The 20613-nt window shown below is 40.7% G+C and overlaps 1 protein-coding gene across 1 annotated transcript in view; it reads right to left on the reverse strand.

The window, feature by feature from the left end:
• Positions 1 to 5947: 5947 nt before the first annotated feature.
• Positions 5948 to 20613, reverse strand: part of Zbtb10 (zinc finger and BTB domain containing 10) — a 35510-nt gene continuing 20844 nt past the window's right edge. Inside the window, exons 3-6 of the mRNA XM_052180887.1 lie at positions 14129 to 14227; positions 11245 to 11421; positions 10922 to 11094; positions 5948 to 10609 (exon numbers count right to left, since the gene is read on the reverse strand). Coding sequence (XP_052036847.1) covers positions 10313 to 10609; positions 10922 to 11094; positions 11245 to 11421; positions 14129 to 14227 — 746 coding nt within the window. The 3' untranslated portion in view covers positions 5948 to 10312. The remainder of the gene's footprint in view (positions 10610 to 10921; positions 11095 to 11244; positions 11422 to 14128; positions 14228 to 20613) is intronic.

A 20613-nucleotide genomic window follows, 5' to 3' on the forward strand; every position in this document is an offset into this window, starting at 1 on the left:
CCTCAAGAGTTAAGCTAGTACAGCGAATTAGCATGCTGCTTTACAAGGGCTTCTTCTGGGCGCTTTCCTGCCCCTTCTCTTGGCTTTACTGGTCTTTCACACTAACTATTCAATTCTTATGCTCAAAGTGAAGCCTAAATCACTGCAGGAACAGGCAAGCATGGTTCTCACACAGAGGGAGGATCCTCCCTAGGCATGATGAACTGCCAAGGCACTAAGCAGGCCTCAGGTCCATTATCCCCCCTCCCCCCTCCCCCATCCCCCACCCCCCACCCCCCATCCCTCCTGATTCCACTGTGAAACCTATGAGAAAGCATCCCTTCCAAAGAGACTTCTGGAGATGGGAGGAAGGGTTACTGGGTGGGAGTTCCAAGAAAGAAAATTTCTGCTTCACTTAGTTCGAGGAAGAATTCCTGAAGATTCTCAGCTGTGGTTGAGAATGGTGTGAGGAGGCACTCGTGAAACCCCCTTCCTTTAAAGCTGAGACACATGCTGACTCAGCTGGGCACAGGGTGGCTTCCGCCTTGCTATACAGTGCTCTTGCCTCCAGTTTTAGGCCATGCTTGGGTTTACCTGCTGTAGGAGATCAAACCCAGGGTTCTGCACATGCAAGGCAAACATTCCAACCACTGAGCCACATTCCCCAGCCCGAAGTGGTTAGTTTTTCCAAGTGGCCTTACCATGCAATTATCAGTTCACTGTAATGGAGTCAAATAAAGCTAAAGACCTTTGAGAATGTCCAATAGAAACTAAGAAACGATTACTTAAGTGAGGATTATGCCTCAGGATCCTGCGTGCACCAACTGACATTATGTGGTGTCATTTAAATACTTAGGAGCTCTGACGAGAGGTCAGGGAGAAGTCAAAGATTAGCCACTGTGGTTACTAGAACTGAAAAAGAATGCCGCAGGTACGAATGGTAGCAATCTCCATCTTTTGTTCCACTTTGTATTGGGTCTATGTAGCCCAGGCTGGCTTCAAATTCCTCACACTTCTGCCTCAGCCTTGGAAATGGCTGGGATTACAGGTATGCACTGTTTGAACCAAGCGACGACGGCCCATTCTGTGGGATCAGATAAAGGAACCTCAGTGGATGGAGCACTGCTGACCGGATGCACTTGGCGGTTAGTGTCTAGAAGCCTTGTTAAGGATTTCCTTACTGTGGACACCAGCATCGATGCTGTGATCCCGTAACAACCTCAATCATTATCCAGTGACCATGTCCCCTGCAGGATTCTACCAAGCCTTTTCTGATTATAGATACTCCTGCTAGAAGTCTCATTAGACGGAAGAGCACCAAAATTTTTCCCTTTTTTTCATGTCCATTGGTGTTTTGCCTGCATGTGTGTCCGTGTGTCAGATGCCCTGGGACAGGAGTTAGAGCTGTGAGCTGCCACGTGGGTGCTGGGAATCGAACCTGGCTCCTGTGGAAGAGCAGCCAGTGCTAAGTCACCTCTCTGGCCCCAGAAACAGAACTTTGCATCCTTTAGAACCAAACTCATGGGAATTTTGGGGGTTGAACCCAGGGCCTGCACACGCTAGGCAAGTAATCCTTGCAGGGCTACATCCATGTCCCCTAAATTCCAGAGTGGAGCCCGTAAGTTTAATATTACTATGAAGAGAAGCGCCTGAGACAATTTGTTTAGTGTTGGTGGTTTTCAGACACGGTCTTGTCTAACCAGGCTGGCCCTGAACTCATCTACTATTAATCACTTTGAACTCCTGACCCTCCTGCCTCTACCACTTGTGCTGGTTTACTAGCTCACACCATCACAATTTTAAAATGTGTTTTAAATGGAAAATATGTACTAGGATCTTGAGTTTTAAAAAATTAGCATGCATTTATTGACACTGCCACAGAATATGAGCATCCTTGGTGTAGCCTTACAACAGTAAATCAGTATATCTGATAACAGATTTCTGATTCAATTTGATAGGATTAAGTGTTGGAAATTTATTCATTCAGCAGCTCAACAGTGTTTTCAGGTCACATACTTTGACTCACAATCTTATGCTTTCAAGCTATAAAGAAGTAATGACATTTATGAATAGATATTGAGAGCCTCATCTGAATGTCTGCAATACAGTACTCAATCACAGCTGGACCTTTAAAAAAAAAGGCTGTTGGTCGAGTGCTTGCAAGTCCAGATGGAGGAAGTGAAGACAGACTCCTGGAGCTTTTGCTGGCCAACACAGTAACAACATTTAGCAAGAGTCTCAAAAGGAAAGGTTGCTGGGCAGTGGTGGTGCACGCCTTTAATCCCAGCACTTGGGAGGCAGAGGCAGGTGGATTTCTGAGTTTGAAGCCACAGAGTGAGTTCCAGGACAGCCGGGGGCTACACAGAGAAACCCTCTTGAAAAAGCCGAAAGTCAAGGTCAGGTGATGGAGGAAGGTACTTGTACCTCCAGGCAATAGCCCCGATCTCCCAGGTACCTTTTTCGAAAACAAAACAAAACAAAACAAAAAACAAACAAAAAAAAAAAAAAAAAAAAGGAAGAAAGACAGACCCCTGGTGGTAATCAGCAAGTCTAAACTTCTGAATGAGTCTGAGCTGGGTGTATTTGTGAGACAGGGTTTCTCTGTGTAGCCCTGGCTGTCCCAGAACTCACTCTGTAGACCAGGGTGGCCTCAAACTCAGAAATCCACCTGCCTCTGCCTCCCAAGTGCTGGGATTAAAGGCATGGCCACCACCGCCCCGCATTTGTGATTTCTTTCTTGGGAACCAGGTGCTGAGACAGGACAGCACACTGGGCACTGGGGCATGGAACCATTGGCTGCCCATTAGGGTCTCCCTGCTTAATCAATATTGTGATAGTGAGGGTCTGAAGCTCGTTAGCTGATGGTGCCGCCCTTTCCCTCTGCGACTTCCAGCCCTAGAAAGAACTCACTGGGATTAGGAAGGTATGACAGTTTTCAGTGTACAACTGGCCGAGTGGTTAGGCCACCCAGCATTAGAATACACACTCATTGTTTAAGGCTGTGTCTGTGCTGCTAACTGGAGTGGTCTCATGGTCAGATTTATTATGTTTCTTTAAACAAGTCCGTTAGTTCCCACACTGATCAGGATCCTGAGTAAAAAGGGAAACACTGACTTCTATGGATGCACACGTCAAGGTAGAATTGACCAAATATTTGATTATTACAGGATGCAAAAGCAGTGTGTGGTGGTGCATGCATGGCATCCTAGCACGATGGAGATCACCACGAACTCCAGTGCAGCCTGAGCTCCACAGCAAATTCTGGGCCAGCTGCAGCTAAAGACCCTGTCTCAAAAAAACAACGGTGGGAATTGACACAGTGAATAATTTAACCCCTCCCCCCAACCTACATAAAAGCAGAAAGAAATGACCCCACTAAGTTAGTCTTTCATGGTTAACTTTCATATGGACCACCATATCCATGCCTGCACACAATTTAAAAACATGGGACAACCTGATAGGGGTTAACTTCCATATGACAAAATATAAATGACAAGATCCAATATGCCTCTTAACAAGTACAAAAATCTTGTAACTAAAATGCCTGGTCAAATGGTTGATCCTTTTAATCTTTTGTTGTTGTTGTTGTTGTTTTTATTGTTTTTGGTTTTTCAAGACAGGGTTTCTCTGTGTAGCCCTCCCTGGCTGTTCTGGAACTCACTCTGTAGACCAGGCTGGCCTCAAACTCAGAAATCTGCCTGCTTCTGCCTTCCAGAGTGCTGGGATTAAAGGCATGTGCCACCACTGCCCGGCCCTTTTAATCATTCTAAACGTTGAAGATGGTGTGTGTAAATATAAATCTCAATGCTGTTTGCTGAAGGTTGTTGGGTAGACCTGTCACCCATATAGAAAGAGGGGCCCCTAAGGCTCGATCACAGTCTTTCACAGATGGCAACACTTCCAAATAAAACTAGTTTGAGGCATACTGAAATGAAACTCCAGGAGCCCTGGGCCCTCAAACTGTCTATATTGCCATTGCAACAAGCTCTCTGGTTCCATTTTTTTGACTCAGTTTCCCACTTGTCTTGAAACTGTTTCTTATTGTTCTCTCGGTAACTGCTGTGATGTGTCAAGAAATCAGTCTTCTGCCCCTAATATCTGTCCCTAGCAGATACCTAATTAAACAGAAGATTAGTACTATTGCCAAATTTTAAGCCACAAATTAAATGATGTCCAAAAAGAACGGAGGAGTGGCCCCTGGTTCTGGACTCAGTGCAAGAGTATAGGGTAATTCCAGAACACGGAAGTGGGAAGGGGTGGATGGAAGAACAGGGGGACGGAAGAGGGCTTATGGGACTTGCGGGGAGTGGGGACCCAGAAAAGGGGAAATCATTTGAAATGTAAATAAAAAATATATCAATAAAAAAAAAGACTGACCATATTTTGAAGAAACTGATCTATCTATCTATCTATCTATCTATCTATCTATCTATCGCCCCTACCCCGTGTGTGCAGGTCAGAGGCAGGCAGGCAGGTCCCACAGAGCCAGCCTCGAGCTTCTTGTTAGCTTTAGATAGCCTTCAGTTCATTCTAAGAACTCTAGAATTCACTAACTTTTAGAGTGATAATCATGCCAAAGACTAAACTCTAAAACTGAAGAATTCTTTGGTGGTTTTGTGGGTAGTTTTGGCTGCCCTAGAACCTAGTATTCAGACGAGGCTGGCTTCAACTTTACAGAGCTCTTGTGGTTTCTGCCTTAAAGTGAGGCACCCTGCCGAGCTGAGTTCTAAGAACTGTTGTCCTAAACCCAATGGTTTTCTTTTTTTCCAGCTCCCACTATGAATGACTTGGGGTAAAAACCTACACAGCATTTTTCATAAGGTTGAACTTCTAAATTGCCTACTAGCATTAAAACAAGCTTTCTTAAAATATTTGCACACTCATAATACAATTTTTTATCAATTTTACTTCATGTACTAAGGAAGGAGATTAAGTTGGCAACTATCACGGTTCTAGCTCTTTGTAGTAAGGTTCACTGTGAAACAAACCTGTTTGGCTAATAGTGCTTTAGCCGGGGTGGCTTCCAACCGATCTTTTACATCTAGGACCTGCAGTGGTGAACTGCCCCCCATCTCATCTTTCAAAACTTTGAAAACTGCTTTTTAATCTTAGGTGTTACTAATCATTCCCTTTTGAAACCACACCAAACACAGCTTATTCTACACCGGACAGTTCACCATAACATATGCACGGTGCCTGTCACCCCAACTCCACCTTCCAGTAACTCAAAAAGTTGGGTGTAGTGGATGACATTAGTAATCCTGGGATTCAGAGGTTAGGACATGGGACCTTGAGTCTGAGGTTAGCCAGTGTACACATTAAGTGAGGTCCATCCAGCACAGAGGTAAGTAGCCAACTTACACTGCTGTGTATACTCTGTCAATTTTCAAAGGCTTGAAATTTGTAATCTTATATATTCACTTGTTTTCAAGCTGATTATTTGTCTAATATACAGTACATATGAGACCTTTGAGTCCAAGAGAACATAAGTGTAATTAGAAGGAACCTTTTTTTTTTCCCCTGTTTTTGGTTTTTGGCAGGGTTTCTGTGTAGCCCTGGCTGTCCTGGAACTCACTCTGTAGACCAGGCTGGCCTGAAACTCAGAAATCCGCCTGCCTCTACCTCCCAAATGCTGGGGATTACAGGCGTGCCCCACCACCGCCTGGCTTGGCTGCTTCTTAAATCCTACAACAATTGTGAAAGTGTAAAGAATACCAGCCACTGCTATCTGTGTAAGTGAGAGAATCCATGCAGAGGGCTGGGAGGGGCTTTCCTTATTTTTCCAAAAACTCAAACAAACAGAAAAACATCATCAGACTCTACAATTCAAACTTGGAAACTTGAGTACAAAGGCATTTGAGTTTACAAAGGTGTTTCCCTGAACCAGTGAGTGCAAACTAGCATACCTGCAAATAAATCAGAGTTAAATATCAATAAAATTCACAAAGCCAGAAGCAGTTTAGTGCTCACAAGTTTATATTTTATGTTTGATAAAGAATCTTGTGTATTTTCTAAATACACAGACAAACAGGTTTTGGAAGTTTACATACACGTCTCAGGACATTTAAATAGTAGGTAGGTAAATTACATTTAAAAAAGAAAATTGGTCTTTGTAAAAGATCTTGCCAGAGAACTTTTACAAACAGCAGGCAGAAAAGTTCTGTTTACAGTGTTTAGGATGCTGTTTCTCCCATATCATAATGGCCTCAATCATCGCTTTCTTAAACCCCAAATTTTGCTCTCAATAGCTAGTGTATTCCAAATCTAGTGCCCAGTGCCCTAAAACTCAGGGCGAGAAAAAAAATCCTTCAAAGTGTGCTTAACCCTAACATGTTTTAAATGATCTTGTTCAACCCCACTTGAAGACTGGGATACAGCAGCTAGGGAAGAAAGAAAATAAATAATTCTACTTTAAATCCTAAACTGACTAAAAAAACCCCTGTTAGTTCTAACTGTGTAGATTAGGTACCATAGGTAAGCTTAAGGATCCGGGTGACTGAACGGCACACAGCTGGGGCGTATAGCTAGTTCTTCATATTAAGACCATCCTTTTTAGAAGTGAAAATATCACAGCCCACTCACAAAGGACTACAGTGAGGCATGTTGAAGTCAAAGTGACAAAAGCAACTCCCAGAAGGAAACTGGATCCCTAACATGGCCGTCTCACAGGGAGAATATAAATTTACCAAAGAAGTTGTTACATGAGGCATCATCAACAGAGCCTCGTTCAGAGTCGGCCTCACGTCAGACCTGACAAAGCCCTGCTCTAGTTAAGCCCTGGTGATTTAAGCAAGTGTCTGAGTGTCTCTGTGCCTTCCCTTATTTGTAAAGTAGAATAGCACCTACCTTATAGGTTAGATAAAATAAGGCAGACAACACAAAGGTGTGGGCATACCAAAAGTTTTGAGTTATAAACCAAAGAACAGATCTACATCTCTTACTCCATGTTCAGAGACTGCTCCAACCTCAGAGTGGATGCTGGTTCCCAGAGTTCGCTGTGTGTGTGGGTGTGTGTGTGGCTCCAGCTCCCACTCCTCAGGCCCCTTTGCAGGCCCCGGCCCTCACTTCCCTGATTTCTCCCTCTCAACTAATATGCACTGTGTACTTACTGTGCTTGAGTATTCTGCAATGAATTAACTCATTAGGATGGCTCTACTTAAGCCAAATAGTATTTCTTGCTCCTAAATTCAGAGCTACTTGTTATTATTGTCCAGTTTCCTCTTCCAGTACACACACACACACACACACACACACACACACACACACACACACACACACACAAAGCTCACTTTTGATCACTAGGGTGCTAAAATGTAGCAACTTGTCTAATAAAAGAAATATGTGAGTCAAGAACCTTGAAAAATGAGGGACCATATGGAAGAAACTGTCTGGGAGAATAACACATCTGAACTTATGACATAGTATTACCACTGTGGAATATGAAAGTGTATGTTCTTCCCCTTCATTAAAATTAAAAACTCTAAAAATATTTTATTTAAAATATAAATTACATGAAAAACTTCACCAAATGTACAACATAACTCTGCCAGACTTTCAGACAAAATTCTGAGTATTCAATCCATTACCTTTCTGAGACCAATCAAAAGTTCTTAGAGATTTATCAACTTCCTGAAGTTGTATTGTCAGAAAAGGAATATAATTAAAAAAATAGGAACGTCCAGTAGTATACCTTAGTACTAAAACTATTTTTTAAAAAAAGGTCTAGAGAAAAGGCACTCCCTCAAGACCGTGAAACAAAATAACTTAGGCAGTCAGCAAGTAGAAAATCTGTCAGTTCTGTTTCTGGTAAAGAATTTACTTCAAAGAAACTTTTATATAGGCTGAGGCAAATATATATTCAAGAGTATAAACATTTTTTCCTTTGGATTACCTAAAAACAAACTTTTTAAAGTATATTTCAGATGACTAAAAATATAGCCAAATCTGTCACAACACGACATAAAAGGCAATGGACAATTATAGAATATTTTAAATTAACAGTAATAAGTCATCTACATCAAACCTGTTTCCAACTAAAACCAAACAAAGCACAACAGTCCCGTAGTGTACCAAATGTGTATTTCAATTTACGTATGCAGTCTAACAAAATTTGGTCATAATTTACCAGATATACATAAATGATTTAAGTAATAAAGGAAATTCTGTTTCAAGATAAGGTCATATCTCGAGTAAAATAAAGTACATCAAGAATGTAAAGCCAAGTCCAGTTTCTATGCAATAAGTGAACTACTGTCTAATAAAGCAGATTTAGGTGATCTTTTTTTAAATATATATATTTGTTCTTTAATATATATTTATATATAGACAGATCTACCAATTGTAAACTATGGTTTATTTTAAAGGAAGGGAATAGATGGGATGAAAGAAATCTTTATGCTATACTTACATATTCACAAAGCAGAACATTTCGTTTAAAATACTTTTTCATTCATAATATCTCTGCCCAACTATGTCTACTTTGGACTTCACTAGAATTACATTTCACTCATTTGTTTCAAACACAGAGAATAAGGTGTTCTCTTCATTTCAAACAAAAATCAGAAAGAAACTCCTTTTCTGCCATCCCCAAGAGATGCAGAGACTGCCCTACAGGTCAGAGGGCAATGGGTGGGTCTCACCACGTACGTAACATTTCATCTCTGATTTATCCATGCAGAAAGTCACTGTCCAATATCAAACCATTATTCTACTGAAATCAGAGGCAATGATGAAGTTTGTCGCTTTAAAAAAGAAAATCAACTTTTCACCTTTGACCAGATGGAGCACCAAAAAGGTTGTATCTGTCAAAGCAGCTCTGTGGCCTCCTCCACACAACTGTCATAATTTAGTTACTTGATATAAAATAGGAAAATATACTCAATTTGTATTTAAAAGAAAGTTGAAAATATGATGTCTCTCCATTTTTTATATATATATAATACGCTCCTGACACGTGTTAGACTCAAAAGCTGCTGGGCGAGGCCGTCCGCTCAGTCCTCAGCCACCTGGCTCTATGAACCTAACAGTTTCAACTGCATGAATAACTCTGACTCCTGAAGAACATAGATAATGCAACAATAAAGGCTCTCAACATTTTACTTGTAGTATTTTTGTAGATTGTTGAATCATGGATATTGTATTTCATCAAGGTGTGGTGACTTTAAGAATTGGAAAAATATTATTATCAGTCACAATTTAAAAACACTCAACATCCCGGTAAGTATGAAACAGAAGAGAATGCGCATTTTGTGTTCATTTTAATGATAAAAAAAGGGCACAGGGGAAAAACCTGATATTTCACTTATATTGCATAACAAGCTAACCAAACTGGACATGGAGGATGAATCATAAAACAAATCATCTTACGTATTTTTCTATGACTATTGTTCAATTAGACTTTCTGTATTTCAAATAAGGCTGAGGTATAGTACACTGGCAAAAATATAAGAGGCAAACAAGAATAGCGCCAAAGTAACAGATACCCAAAACCAAAACCCATGTCAGAAAACATCATATAGTAACCATTTATCAGATCAGAGCAGCAGGAAGTCACTTCTAAGTCATAATCATTTTAGTGGTACTCGTCACCTTCACCATGGTAACTTCGTAACATCATTCTTCGTTTGTGAAGTAGTAAAATTCATGTCAAAAAAGGGAGGACGGGGAGTCAGTTAGTTCATTCCAATAAATTATCTCTCCAGTTCTTACAAACATGCCTATCAGCACAAAATTAAGAAATAATATCTAAGACTAGAAGAGACGTGGTTTAAGTTATGAAGCAAATAATTTGAAAAAAAAAATACAAGAAAATAGAACCAACTGGGGTTGAAAAAGCCCCTCACTGAAAATCTGTATTAAAAAAAATAAAATTAATAAAATAAAAATAGAAACAAAACTCTACTAGTACAAACTAGCCTGAGTGGTTTGATTGACAGAGTGATTGGGTCACCTGTCAGTGCCCTTCCATAAATGGATTTTCTTCCTTCATGTTAAAGTGACACATGAATGTAAGCAAGCTCTATAAAGGACAAGTACTATATTTTCATACAACCCAAATAGTTAACTGTATATCCTATAAATAAAAAATATTTTACTTTGATAACTGACTGAAATATGTGAGGACTCCATGTATCAACCACATGGTTGTTTGCTGTATAGTCCTGTGCAAATATAAAATTTTTGCTATAAGGCTTTAACCCTACAGTTTTTCACAGCAACGTAACTACCGTCCAGCATGTACCATATTTTGCAAGCCTTCAAGTTCAACAATCTGAATTGTCGATTCATAGTATGTCCAATGCAGCATTCTTGAGGACTACAGTCGGTCAACTCATCATCCGGAGACATACAGGCCTCCCGACTCATCCCACCGAGGTGCCTCGCGCAGATCATGTCTGTCAGCCAGCTCTTCATCGGGCTCGCAGCCTTCGTGTTCCTCACACTCTTCATCCCGAGGGAACTCTGTGTCTTGCCCCTGATCTACACCTTCTTGTCCTCCTGGCTGTGATTTATCTACACAGTCCACACACACTCCGTAGCGTCGAGACCCATGTTTTATTCCAACACTGGCTGCTAACATGAAGATCTTCTTACACACCATGCATTTGTATTTTTTATCCTTTTTATGCACCTAATTGAAAGAGGAAAAACTCAATATAATAGTACAGATAAAGAATGCATTTGAGCCATTCCAATTAAGCCATACAATTAGTAATGAATGATGGACAGTTAATTAATATTTCTAAATGACGTATAATATAAGCTCAAAAATAATTCTGTTTAAAGCAGCTTATCACCTTCCTTAAATTTGCAAGTAAAATGTTTTAAAATATCCCTGGCATAAAAACAACATATCTCAGGGTTGGGTTGGGTTGGGTTGGGTTGGGTTGGGTTGGGGTAGGTGGAAGCACACATATCATCAGTGGGATTCAAGGTCACTTACCAGGGAATGTCTTTTTACATGCTCTCTTCTAGTAAACATCTTTCCACAAGTGTCACACTTAAATGATCTTATTCCAGAATGAATGAGCAAGTGCCTTTTTAGTGTTCGTCTGTATTTGGCTACATAGCTACAATGAGGGCATTTTAACTTGTTCATGATTAGAGATGAGTCACCTTAAAGAGAAAAATGATTACTATATTATTAGAGAGAAACCACCTATCAATACTATGTGTGACCATAAAGGAGTAGCAATTAACACAGCTTGGAAGTATGTAATCACAGAACTTTACAATTCTATAACTGTTTAGTCAAGCAATACTTGCCATTTTCCCACGGTTCTTGTGTGGGCCAAGATTCTGGCAATAATCCATACTTGTAATCATTTGAAGCACCCGATGGCAATCCGAATTTGAAGTCATTTGAAGTATTTGGTGGCAACCCAAACTTGAAATCACTTGACGTGCCGGGCATCAAGGCATACTTGAAATCATGTGATGCTCCTAGTACAATTGAAAGGTGATTTTGAAGTAATGGGTGGTAGAGCCAGAGAAAATAAAATACAATTATAAGAACAATGATAAGCTATCTTAATTTAAACTAAATAAAGCTGCATGTGCACCTTTATCTTGCACTCGGGAGGTTGAATTCAGAGTCAGCGAAGGGCCACAAGGAAGGCCCAGTCTCAAAACACCACCCAGTTCCTTTCCACTGTCTTCCGTCCAAATTGAACAAAAATGAGGTTCTAGATTCAATTCCCATACTCCAAGGATATAAATAAAACTCTTGAACCTCCAAAAGTGTGAGCTTATTGGAAAAAAAAAAGTTACAGAAAACAGCAACAGAAGCCTCGTTTGGTTTCTGCCAACTGCCGCCAATCCCAGTGTGCTGCCTTCTTTCTTAGTGGCTGCCAGAGTGTTTCCCAGTTTTTTCCTTTTGAGACATGGCTGGCCTTAAACTTGCTATGTAGCTGAGAATGATCTTTAACTTGGGACCCCCATCCCCGCCACAACACCCACCTGCACCACCACACATACAGTCCAGGCTGGCCTTGAACTTGCTATGTAGCTGAGAATGATCTTTAACTTGGGACCCCCATCCCTGCCACAACACCCACCTGCACCACCACACCTCCCACAGATCCTTTTTTTTTAAAAAAAGAAATAAATCCCAATAGTGGGAAGCTGAGACCAAGTCAGATTAGGAAGAGGAAGACCCTAGCTTCAGAAAACTGGTACAAACCCTAACCAAGCTAGTCCAAAGGCTGCCAGGCTGCCAAGAACAAGAACTCCCACCTGGTTCACCGGGAAAGTCCACACTTATACCCAAGCCAGGAAGAGCCTGACCAAGCCCTACTTTCCAAGGGCCCCCTCGGGCTGCTCCATTCCAACAACAGGACCTCTGTGTGGTTTCTCCATGGTAGGACAGACATAAGCTCCCCTGCAAGGCACTTTACCTGAGTAGCCTGCTGCATCCCTTCCTAATACAGGCCTTATTCAGACAGGAATACAGGCAGGATAGTTCTAATCTGAAATCCCATAACCTCAAATGCTCACAAAGTCCACATTTTTTTTTTAAAAAAAGATTATCATGTTCCTGCTCAAAAACTTCTGATTTTGGAGCATTTTAAGTTTTCAGATGAGAGATGTCACCCACCCTTCAGTGCTGCTTCTTGCTTCTATCAGTAAAGACTGCTAGGTGGTGGTGGCACACGCTTTTAATCCCAGTACTTGGGAGGCAGAGGCAGGAGGATTTCTGAGTTCAAGGCCAGCCTGGTCTACAGAGTGAGTTCCAGGACAGCCAGGGTTATACAGAGAAGAAACCCTGTCTCGGAACCCTCCCCCCAAAAAAGTAAAGACCATGCAAAATACTGCAAACTCTGAAAGACTCAATAAAACATCTTGTCCCAAGTACTTCTGAGAAAGGAGGCTATCTGTAGTAAAATTTTCTTCCCATAAACTCCTAGATTTCATAAATTTCCTCATTGCTAGAAATATTATTCCCTTAAAAGTCAGAATAAATTTAAGATTTTCTTTGGTAAAAGAATATATAGAAGAAAGTTAAAAAAGGATCTTTGGGAGCTGGATGGTGGTGCATACCTCTAATTCTACCACTCTGGAGGTAGATGCATTCTATCTCTGATTTCAAGGCCAGCCTGGTCTACAGAGTGAGTTGCAGAATAGCCAGGGCTACACAGAGACCCTGTCTCAAAACAAACAAATCTGAGATTTTTTTTTCTTTTTCTAAATGCACTGGGATACTACTATAAAATTGTCTTGAATTTGGGATATGTAGTTTTGGTTTGTTGTTGTTTAATCCAAGAAAGCCTTTTGGGACTATAGTCATAAGCATATTGTTGCTAGCACGAACATTTCCATATGTGTGGGACTGGGATGGGGACAGGTCGCCTGGCTAGCCTGTCAGCTTCCACTTTCACACTTCTTTAACTCAGTTGGTGCTTTATGAGTCATAGTCCTTAAGTAATTAAGTAAAGTAACAGATTTGTTACTAATTAACAGGACATCAGATGGCAGGACATTGCACTTCTAATGTCCAAAATACACATGCCCTTTAATTTGTTGAGTAAATGTATTTAAGAAAGCTAACATGTACCTGATATTTTTGACTTATTCAAAATCCTTCAGCACCAGTAGAATGGCTCAGTGCAGACCTCCTTTCTGCAAGCCTGACCATCTGTCTGGGGTCGATGGTGCCCACAGGGTAGAGGCACATACACACACACAGAATGTAATAATAAAAAACTTTTATGGATATTTACTTTTATGGGGTTACAAAATAGATTTCTGTCCAATTCTTTAAATCTCTTTTATTTACAATAGTCATGTAAATTTTGCCTTTATACTCAATGTTTCCCCCAAAGTAAAACTTTTAAATATCACTGTTTAAAAATTATCAACATTTTTCTTAAATTTGAGTTTTTAAATTTTATTATGATTAATTGTGCATGTGTGCATGTATGTGTGGCATGAATGCAGGTGCTCCTAAAGACTGCCAGACACCACCCCCCAAACAAAACCAAAATACCAATTTTTATTTACCAAGCTCCTAAGTCATCACAACCTTAACTAACCTCAGACTGGTCTCCAATTGGAAACATTTACACACAACTATTCAAGAATCTACAGTAGGCACTCTACAATCTTCAGAACCTCTCAGATGCATTCTTGCCAAAAACCTTACTGTACCTACCAGGATCTCCAGCATCTTGGCCACTGCAGGCTTCAGCCAATAAATTTGTGTTCATGGTCCTATCACCATCCGGCCCTGAGAGTAGTGCACCATCCAAGTCTGAAAATGACACCATAAGTTTATTTACGAACTGCACCAGAGCCATCCACCCCAGAACAGTACTTGCTTCCTGGTTCTAGGAGTCCTTCCAGCGTTCGGTATCCATCGCGCACTGAGCGCAGGCACGTAAACTCCAGACCAAGCAACCAGAGCATATTTTACTCATCTTCCGTTTTCCCATTGTCTAACCCCAACGCCGGTAACTGTGTACATGAGCATGAGCCTGCAGACAGGTCAGTCTGTCCTTCCAGCATGGGCTCCAGGACTTAAGACAGGATGACAGGCTTGTGGAGCAGAGTGCCTTACAATTCATCTCACCAGCCAAGATATTTCTGACTGTGAAAACTGTCCTATTACGTGAAAATACCTTTAATTAAATGCTATTATTAGAAATGCTGTGATCCCAGCACTTGGGAGGCAAAGGCAGGTGAATTTCTGAGTTCGAGGCCAGCCTGGTCTACAGAGTGAGTTCCAGGATAGCCAGGGCTACACAGAGAAGCCCTGTCTCAAAAAAAAAAAAAAAAATTAATTAATTAAAAAAAAAATGCTGTGTGTGGGCTAGAGAGATGGCTCAGTGGTTAAGAGCACTGACTGCTCTTCTGAAGGTCCTGAGTTCAAATCCCAGCAACCACATGATGGCTCACAACCAACTGTAATGAGATCTGACACCCTCTTCTGGAGTGTCTGAAGACAGCTACAGTGTACTTATTACATATAATAAATACATCTTAAAAAGAAAGAAAGAAAGATGTTGTGTGTGATGCTGTGGACTGAACCCAGAGCTCTGAGTGTCCTAAACAACATAGGTTAGCTCTGTAACTGCCCTCATTGTTATGAGGCAGACAAATACACCTAAAACAGCGAAGACTTATTTGTCTATCAGTGTCTTGCCAGAGTGCATGTGTGTGACAGGTGGATGGCTGTGAGCCACCATGTGGTGCTAGGAATCAAATCTGGGTCCTCTGAGGAGGAGCCATCTCTTTAGCACTTTTTTAAGCCATGGTGGAAGAAGTTTTTAATCACAAAAACATGTCTAACTGCTTAGGAATGGTCTCTGAAGAAGGGAGGTGTCTCAGGTACTAACTCTAGTTTTGTTAACTGGCTATGCGACTGCATATCCTCATTATATTGGTCATATTAAAGATCTGATATAGGAATTTATTGAATAACAAGATGTTATAATCATGTGTTTGACTGATGATTGGCTGTTACTGCGTGTAATATGAACTGCAAGAGCTAAAAAAGCAGATTGGAGTTGTTCTCTTATTAGTTCAAAAATAGACCTTGTTAAAATTCCAGGTGGAGATTTAATAGAAGCAGTTACTGTTGTTGTCGGCTAAGAGCTGATCTGATCTACTGGACAGACCTAGAGAGGCGGTATCTTTATTAGAGCCATGACCATGAGGTGTGCTTTTCACTGTTATCAAGAATTTGCTATGAACCCCTTCAATTCTGAGTCCTCATGCTAATGAGTTCTTATCTCCTGGCTTTAATAATAAAGACCCGTGCTGAGACATAAATCTTTCCTTGACTGCTCTGGATCCCCTACAGTAAACAACAAATACAAACATCTTTTCTGTAAAGTAGACATTTACAGTGTGTAAATAAACTGCTATGTATTCATTCACACAATGTAATAATATGATACAGCACGTTCTGGTGTACAACTGTAACAGCCCCAATCACTAAAAATACTAAGGAACTAGTCATATCACTTGACTGTGAGCCAGTGATATAAAACAGTGGTTGAGGGGTCATGGTAAGCGGGCTGCACTGGCTGCCCAATGCCTGCTCTTTACAGGGGGTGAGGTGCAGAAAGGAAGAGAGGTCTTAGTAACCCCAGCTCAGGGCTGATGGGCTATAGGAAAGTGCAGCAAGCACAAGGCTTGGTGGGAGAGTTGTGGGAAGCTAGGGTCATCTTCCAATGGCAGCAGGGGAAACACAGGGTGGGACAGAGGATTCAAAGGGACATTTAGTCTAGAGCACTGCGTCTGACACAACCGAGAAAGTGTTTAGAGGGCAGGATTGCTTTTCCCTGGTACTGAATCCCCTAACAGGTCATTCTGCTCTCTTAATGTACTGGTTTTAAAAGACCATATATACCAGTCCTAATAGGGACCTTTGTCAAAAGGGTTAGCCTGTTCGCAGGAACCTGTATTATAATAAGACAACTAAGACAACTAAATAATTCTAACTAAAAAAGTTGAAAACTGACTTTCTGTGAGGAATTTAAAAAAAAAAAAGTTCAAATTAAATAAATGTCACTTAATGTGAATAATTTTATTATTCCACTTGTCTCCAAAAACAGAAGTTTAATATATAAGGCTATAGATCTGGTGATTTGACTGGAAATATAAATGGTCTGAGTTATCAGATAATGATAAACAATGCCAGGGGAGCAAAGAAAAAGATTACTCAAAAATGCCAAGTATATAAAAGGACCTTAGAACTATTTATCCCAGTCACACAGTATCTAGAATGCTCTAAGATGATACTTGGAAGGTTAACAGGGCAAGTGGATAGAAGACTGGCTTGTGTTGGGAATAAAAGAATGAGGGAATGTTTTCAGAAATTTGACTCAGAAACTAAACATCTTTAAATGCTACCAGAAGTCACTAAAGATGTTACAGACACTGACATATGAACAGAGAAAAAGAATATGTAAGAACTTGAGTATTCAAGAAAGCAGACTCATGCCAGTAATCCCAACACTAGGGAAATAGAGACAGGAAGGTTGATGAGTTTGTAGAATCCCAGCACACACATGAAATGCAGAGTGTGTAGAGTGATGGTCCTGCATCTTAGTACTGTTCAAGCACAGGGAGGATCAGGTGGGACTGCTAGCAAGGTTCAGTGACAGAGCCTGTTATCTCAGGGGACTAAGGTGGCCAGTAGCAGAGTGGGGTACACAACATCCTTCTCAGGCTCCCACCCCACACACTACAGAGATCTGAAACCAGAGCTTAGGCATATGTTAACAATATTAGTATCTATTCTCTATAGGATAGAGTGGGACAAGAGATAATTAGCTAGAGTAACAGAAAAAAAGAGTACCTCACTCTTTACAAATTCCTTGAGAGCAGTGTCTATAATATTTCTCCAATATTTATTATATAATGCACAACAAATAAAAGGCTCTTAAAGTATTATTAAACACTACATAGAATACTTTGACCTCTGAAACCCAATAGTAGCATTTCTAATAATTACATTAAAACATCCACAAACTGAAAATATTTACCCAGAATTTAGTAGTTTTGTTTTCTAAGAAATATATTTTAGTAATCAAAAAAGTAAATACAATTTTAAACATTATCATTTCTCAATGTCTAGGGAAGGAATGTTTTGTTATGTTTGTTTTGTGGAGAGGCTGGGTTTCACGATGGTGCCATAGTTGGCCCCGTCACAGAGAGCTGCTGCATCAATTGCTAGCATTAAAAGCTGTATACCAAGCCCTGCTGGAAATCATTACTCTTAAAGGTTCAGACTACCTTTTATCATAATTCTGTCAAGATGGCTTGTAATACATAACACATGCTTGTCCTGTCCGAGTTATTCTACTACAGTTATCTGCTACATGCATTCCTCAACCAGCTGGCCTTTTGGGTCTTTTGGGGGGTCACTGACTAGGCTGGCCTCATTCATGATCGACTAGTTTTTTAAATAAGGCACTTCCTATCTCCTATCCTAAAGTATAAATTTTATTTTGTGAGGTTGGGGATCAGTGAAGAACACCTGCCTACCACGCATGAGTCCCTGGATTCAATGCCCGTCATTGCGCATCCAAGTGTGATCTTCATCCTACAGATACTAGGTACAAAATTCCTCATCCAAAATCAAGTGCATTGTTTCCCTTCAATCAAAAGCATACCGTGGTATATATATAGTTACTAAGGAATAACTCTTGAAGGAACCAAGTAGTTCATTTGTTCTTCACTTCCAAACCAAATCTCAGCAGGCCCACTATTCTCCAGCTGATAGTAGGCTTTCCCAAGTTTGCTGCTCTTCTTAGTCTTGTTGGGGGATAACAGTCACTCCTGGGCTGCAACTTGAAGAACGATGGCTGCTCTCCCTAGGGAAGCACCTACACTGGATTCCCAGCATCCACTCGGTGGCTCAACACCGTCTGAAACTCCAACTCTGGGGGACCTGGCACCCAAGCTCCCGTCTGCACCAGGAAAGTAAGTTACACACAGGTATACATGCAGCCCAAACACCCATGTGCACTTAAAAAGAAAAACCACCACCAACAGGTTAACTCTGGGCCATCATGTTCTCTAAAATTAAGATTAGAAAACTTTGATTTTCAGGATAGTCAACATCATCTTATAAATCTACCATCCCTTGTAAAATTTCTATGTCTTTTCAACTTGGTAAAAACAAAAACTCCAGCAGACTTTTTTGAAAACCTACTGATGTTCTTTTCAGCAGGAATGGCAGGCACATACTTATGATTCAAATGGTATGAGGGCTGGGGCGCTGCTTCAGTGAAGACTAGGAGCCAGGCGAGCTCCCTCCTCAGACACCTCGGTTTAGTCAGAAATGCCTCCTCAAGAAACCTCTCTCACACTCAATGTCCTTCCCTCTACTTCCTGTGCCATCTCTATCAGGAGTCCTCTTGACTCCCTCTTAGTAATATTTTTTGTTGTTGCTAATAATCCTACACTCATTTCTTCTTATCAAAGGGCTCGACCTATGGCTGACTTTACTTAAAATATTCAAGCAGAAAGCTCTTGGATTAAAGGTGTGTGCTAAGGCTAAGGCCTGCTACAACTAAAAACAGTTTTTCCCAGTAAAAAGGACAATCTCAGGATTTACAGTGTGATCAAATATCCTGCAACACTGAGTCTAAGGATCAAGTTGAGGCCAACTAAGGTATATAAGTTGCTGTCTCCCTCAGTTGACCCCACCCTGAAGGAGATGAAGGGTTATCCTGTGAGACAGCTGAGCAGGTAAGGGCATCTATCTCCAAGCCCATGAGGACCCAAAATCTGCCAATTCCAACAAGTAATCTTCCTATCCCCAAATGAGCACCCCCCCACCCCCCCCACACACACTCATACACAATAAACATGGCACAAGGTCATAATCCCAGCTAATCAGGAAACTTGGTGGGGCGATGACCAAGTCCAAGGCCAGTCTGGGTATTTTAGTCTTAGAAATATTTACCACAGCCAGGAGGTGGTGGCGCACATCTTTAATCCCAGCACTTGGGAGGCAGAGGCAGGCGGATTTCTGAGTTCGAGGCCAGCCTGGTCTACAGAGTGAGTTCCAGGACAGCCAGGGCTACACAGAGAAACCCTGTCTCGAAAAACAAAAAAACAAAAAAAAAGAAAGAAAGAAAGAAAAGAAAGTAACTTTTACCACAAAAGTGCAGTGTGAACCCATAAGTGGAATGATATAACTAAATGAAATAAATAATACTGAGTTATAAAACATTAAGAAACAAGGTACTACCATCAAATCAGGGTTAATCTTAGTACCAAGGCCACAGCACAGAAAAAGGAGGCTAGGGATCATCCCCGAGCTGAGGCGAGCAAAGCAGGTGCCTGTGTGTGACACTGTCTGGGCAGGGAAGGTCCCTGCCATTGCTAGGGGTCCTCAGCACTCGCTATGTCTAAGAGCAGTGCAGGCTAGCCCAGCTTCTTTGGGATCCCAATACTCTCAAAAAGAATGAGATGTGAGCTGATGGCAGAAAAAAAATAAGATAGCAGAAACTGACATAAAAAACTCTAGATCTCTACAAATTTCATTTCATATAAACTCATCATTCATAATTTATCACAGCATATAAAAATCTCTGCAGATAGTTGCAGAACTAAAAGCAAACCCTCTTACTTCATAAACAGGTATAGTTATCTTTTTCTCTTTAGTCTTTCCCAGTCAGTAATTTCATTTACAACACAAATGTAAATGCTAGTTCCGTAGCACCCTAGAAAACTTCAAAGTCACTGATTCAAGTGACAGACTGCAACTGCCCTGTCTTGTTTATAGTAGACTTTATAGTTTCTTTTCTTCAACATATTTCTGCCAACAAATAGCCCTTAACTAGTTTCCTCAGTACACTCTGTAACTCAGATCTAATTATAAAGAGATCAAATCTCTACTTGAAAAACCTCTGTTGCCCAAGTCATAAAACAAAGACCACAACTTAGCCTTTGACAAATAAAGACAATTCTAGTCTAAGCCTGAGCATACCTCAGTTCTTAATCTTAATGTCTATAATGTGCTCATTATCTTGAGATTTACAATTTGTTTCTAGATTTCTTATGATGTGAAAAGGGAATTTCTCAGGAAAATATCATTTATTATACTATAACCTTTTTCAAAGAGTACAGCTTTGAGAATAAAAATTTTCAAATTACTATGGTAGGAGAGTGACTAGT

Source organism: Apodemus sylvaticus, chromosome 4 (genome assembly GCF_947179515.1).
Source record: "Apodemus sylvaticus chromosome 4, mApoSyl1.1, whole genome shotgun sequence".
NCBI classification, from domain to species: domain Eukaryota; kingdom Metazoa; phylum Chordata; class Mammalia; order Rodentia; family Muridae; genus Apodemus; species Apodemus sylvaticus.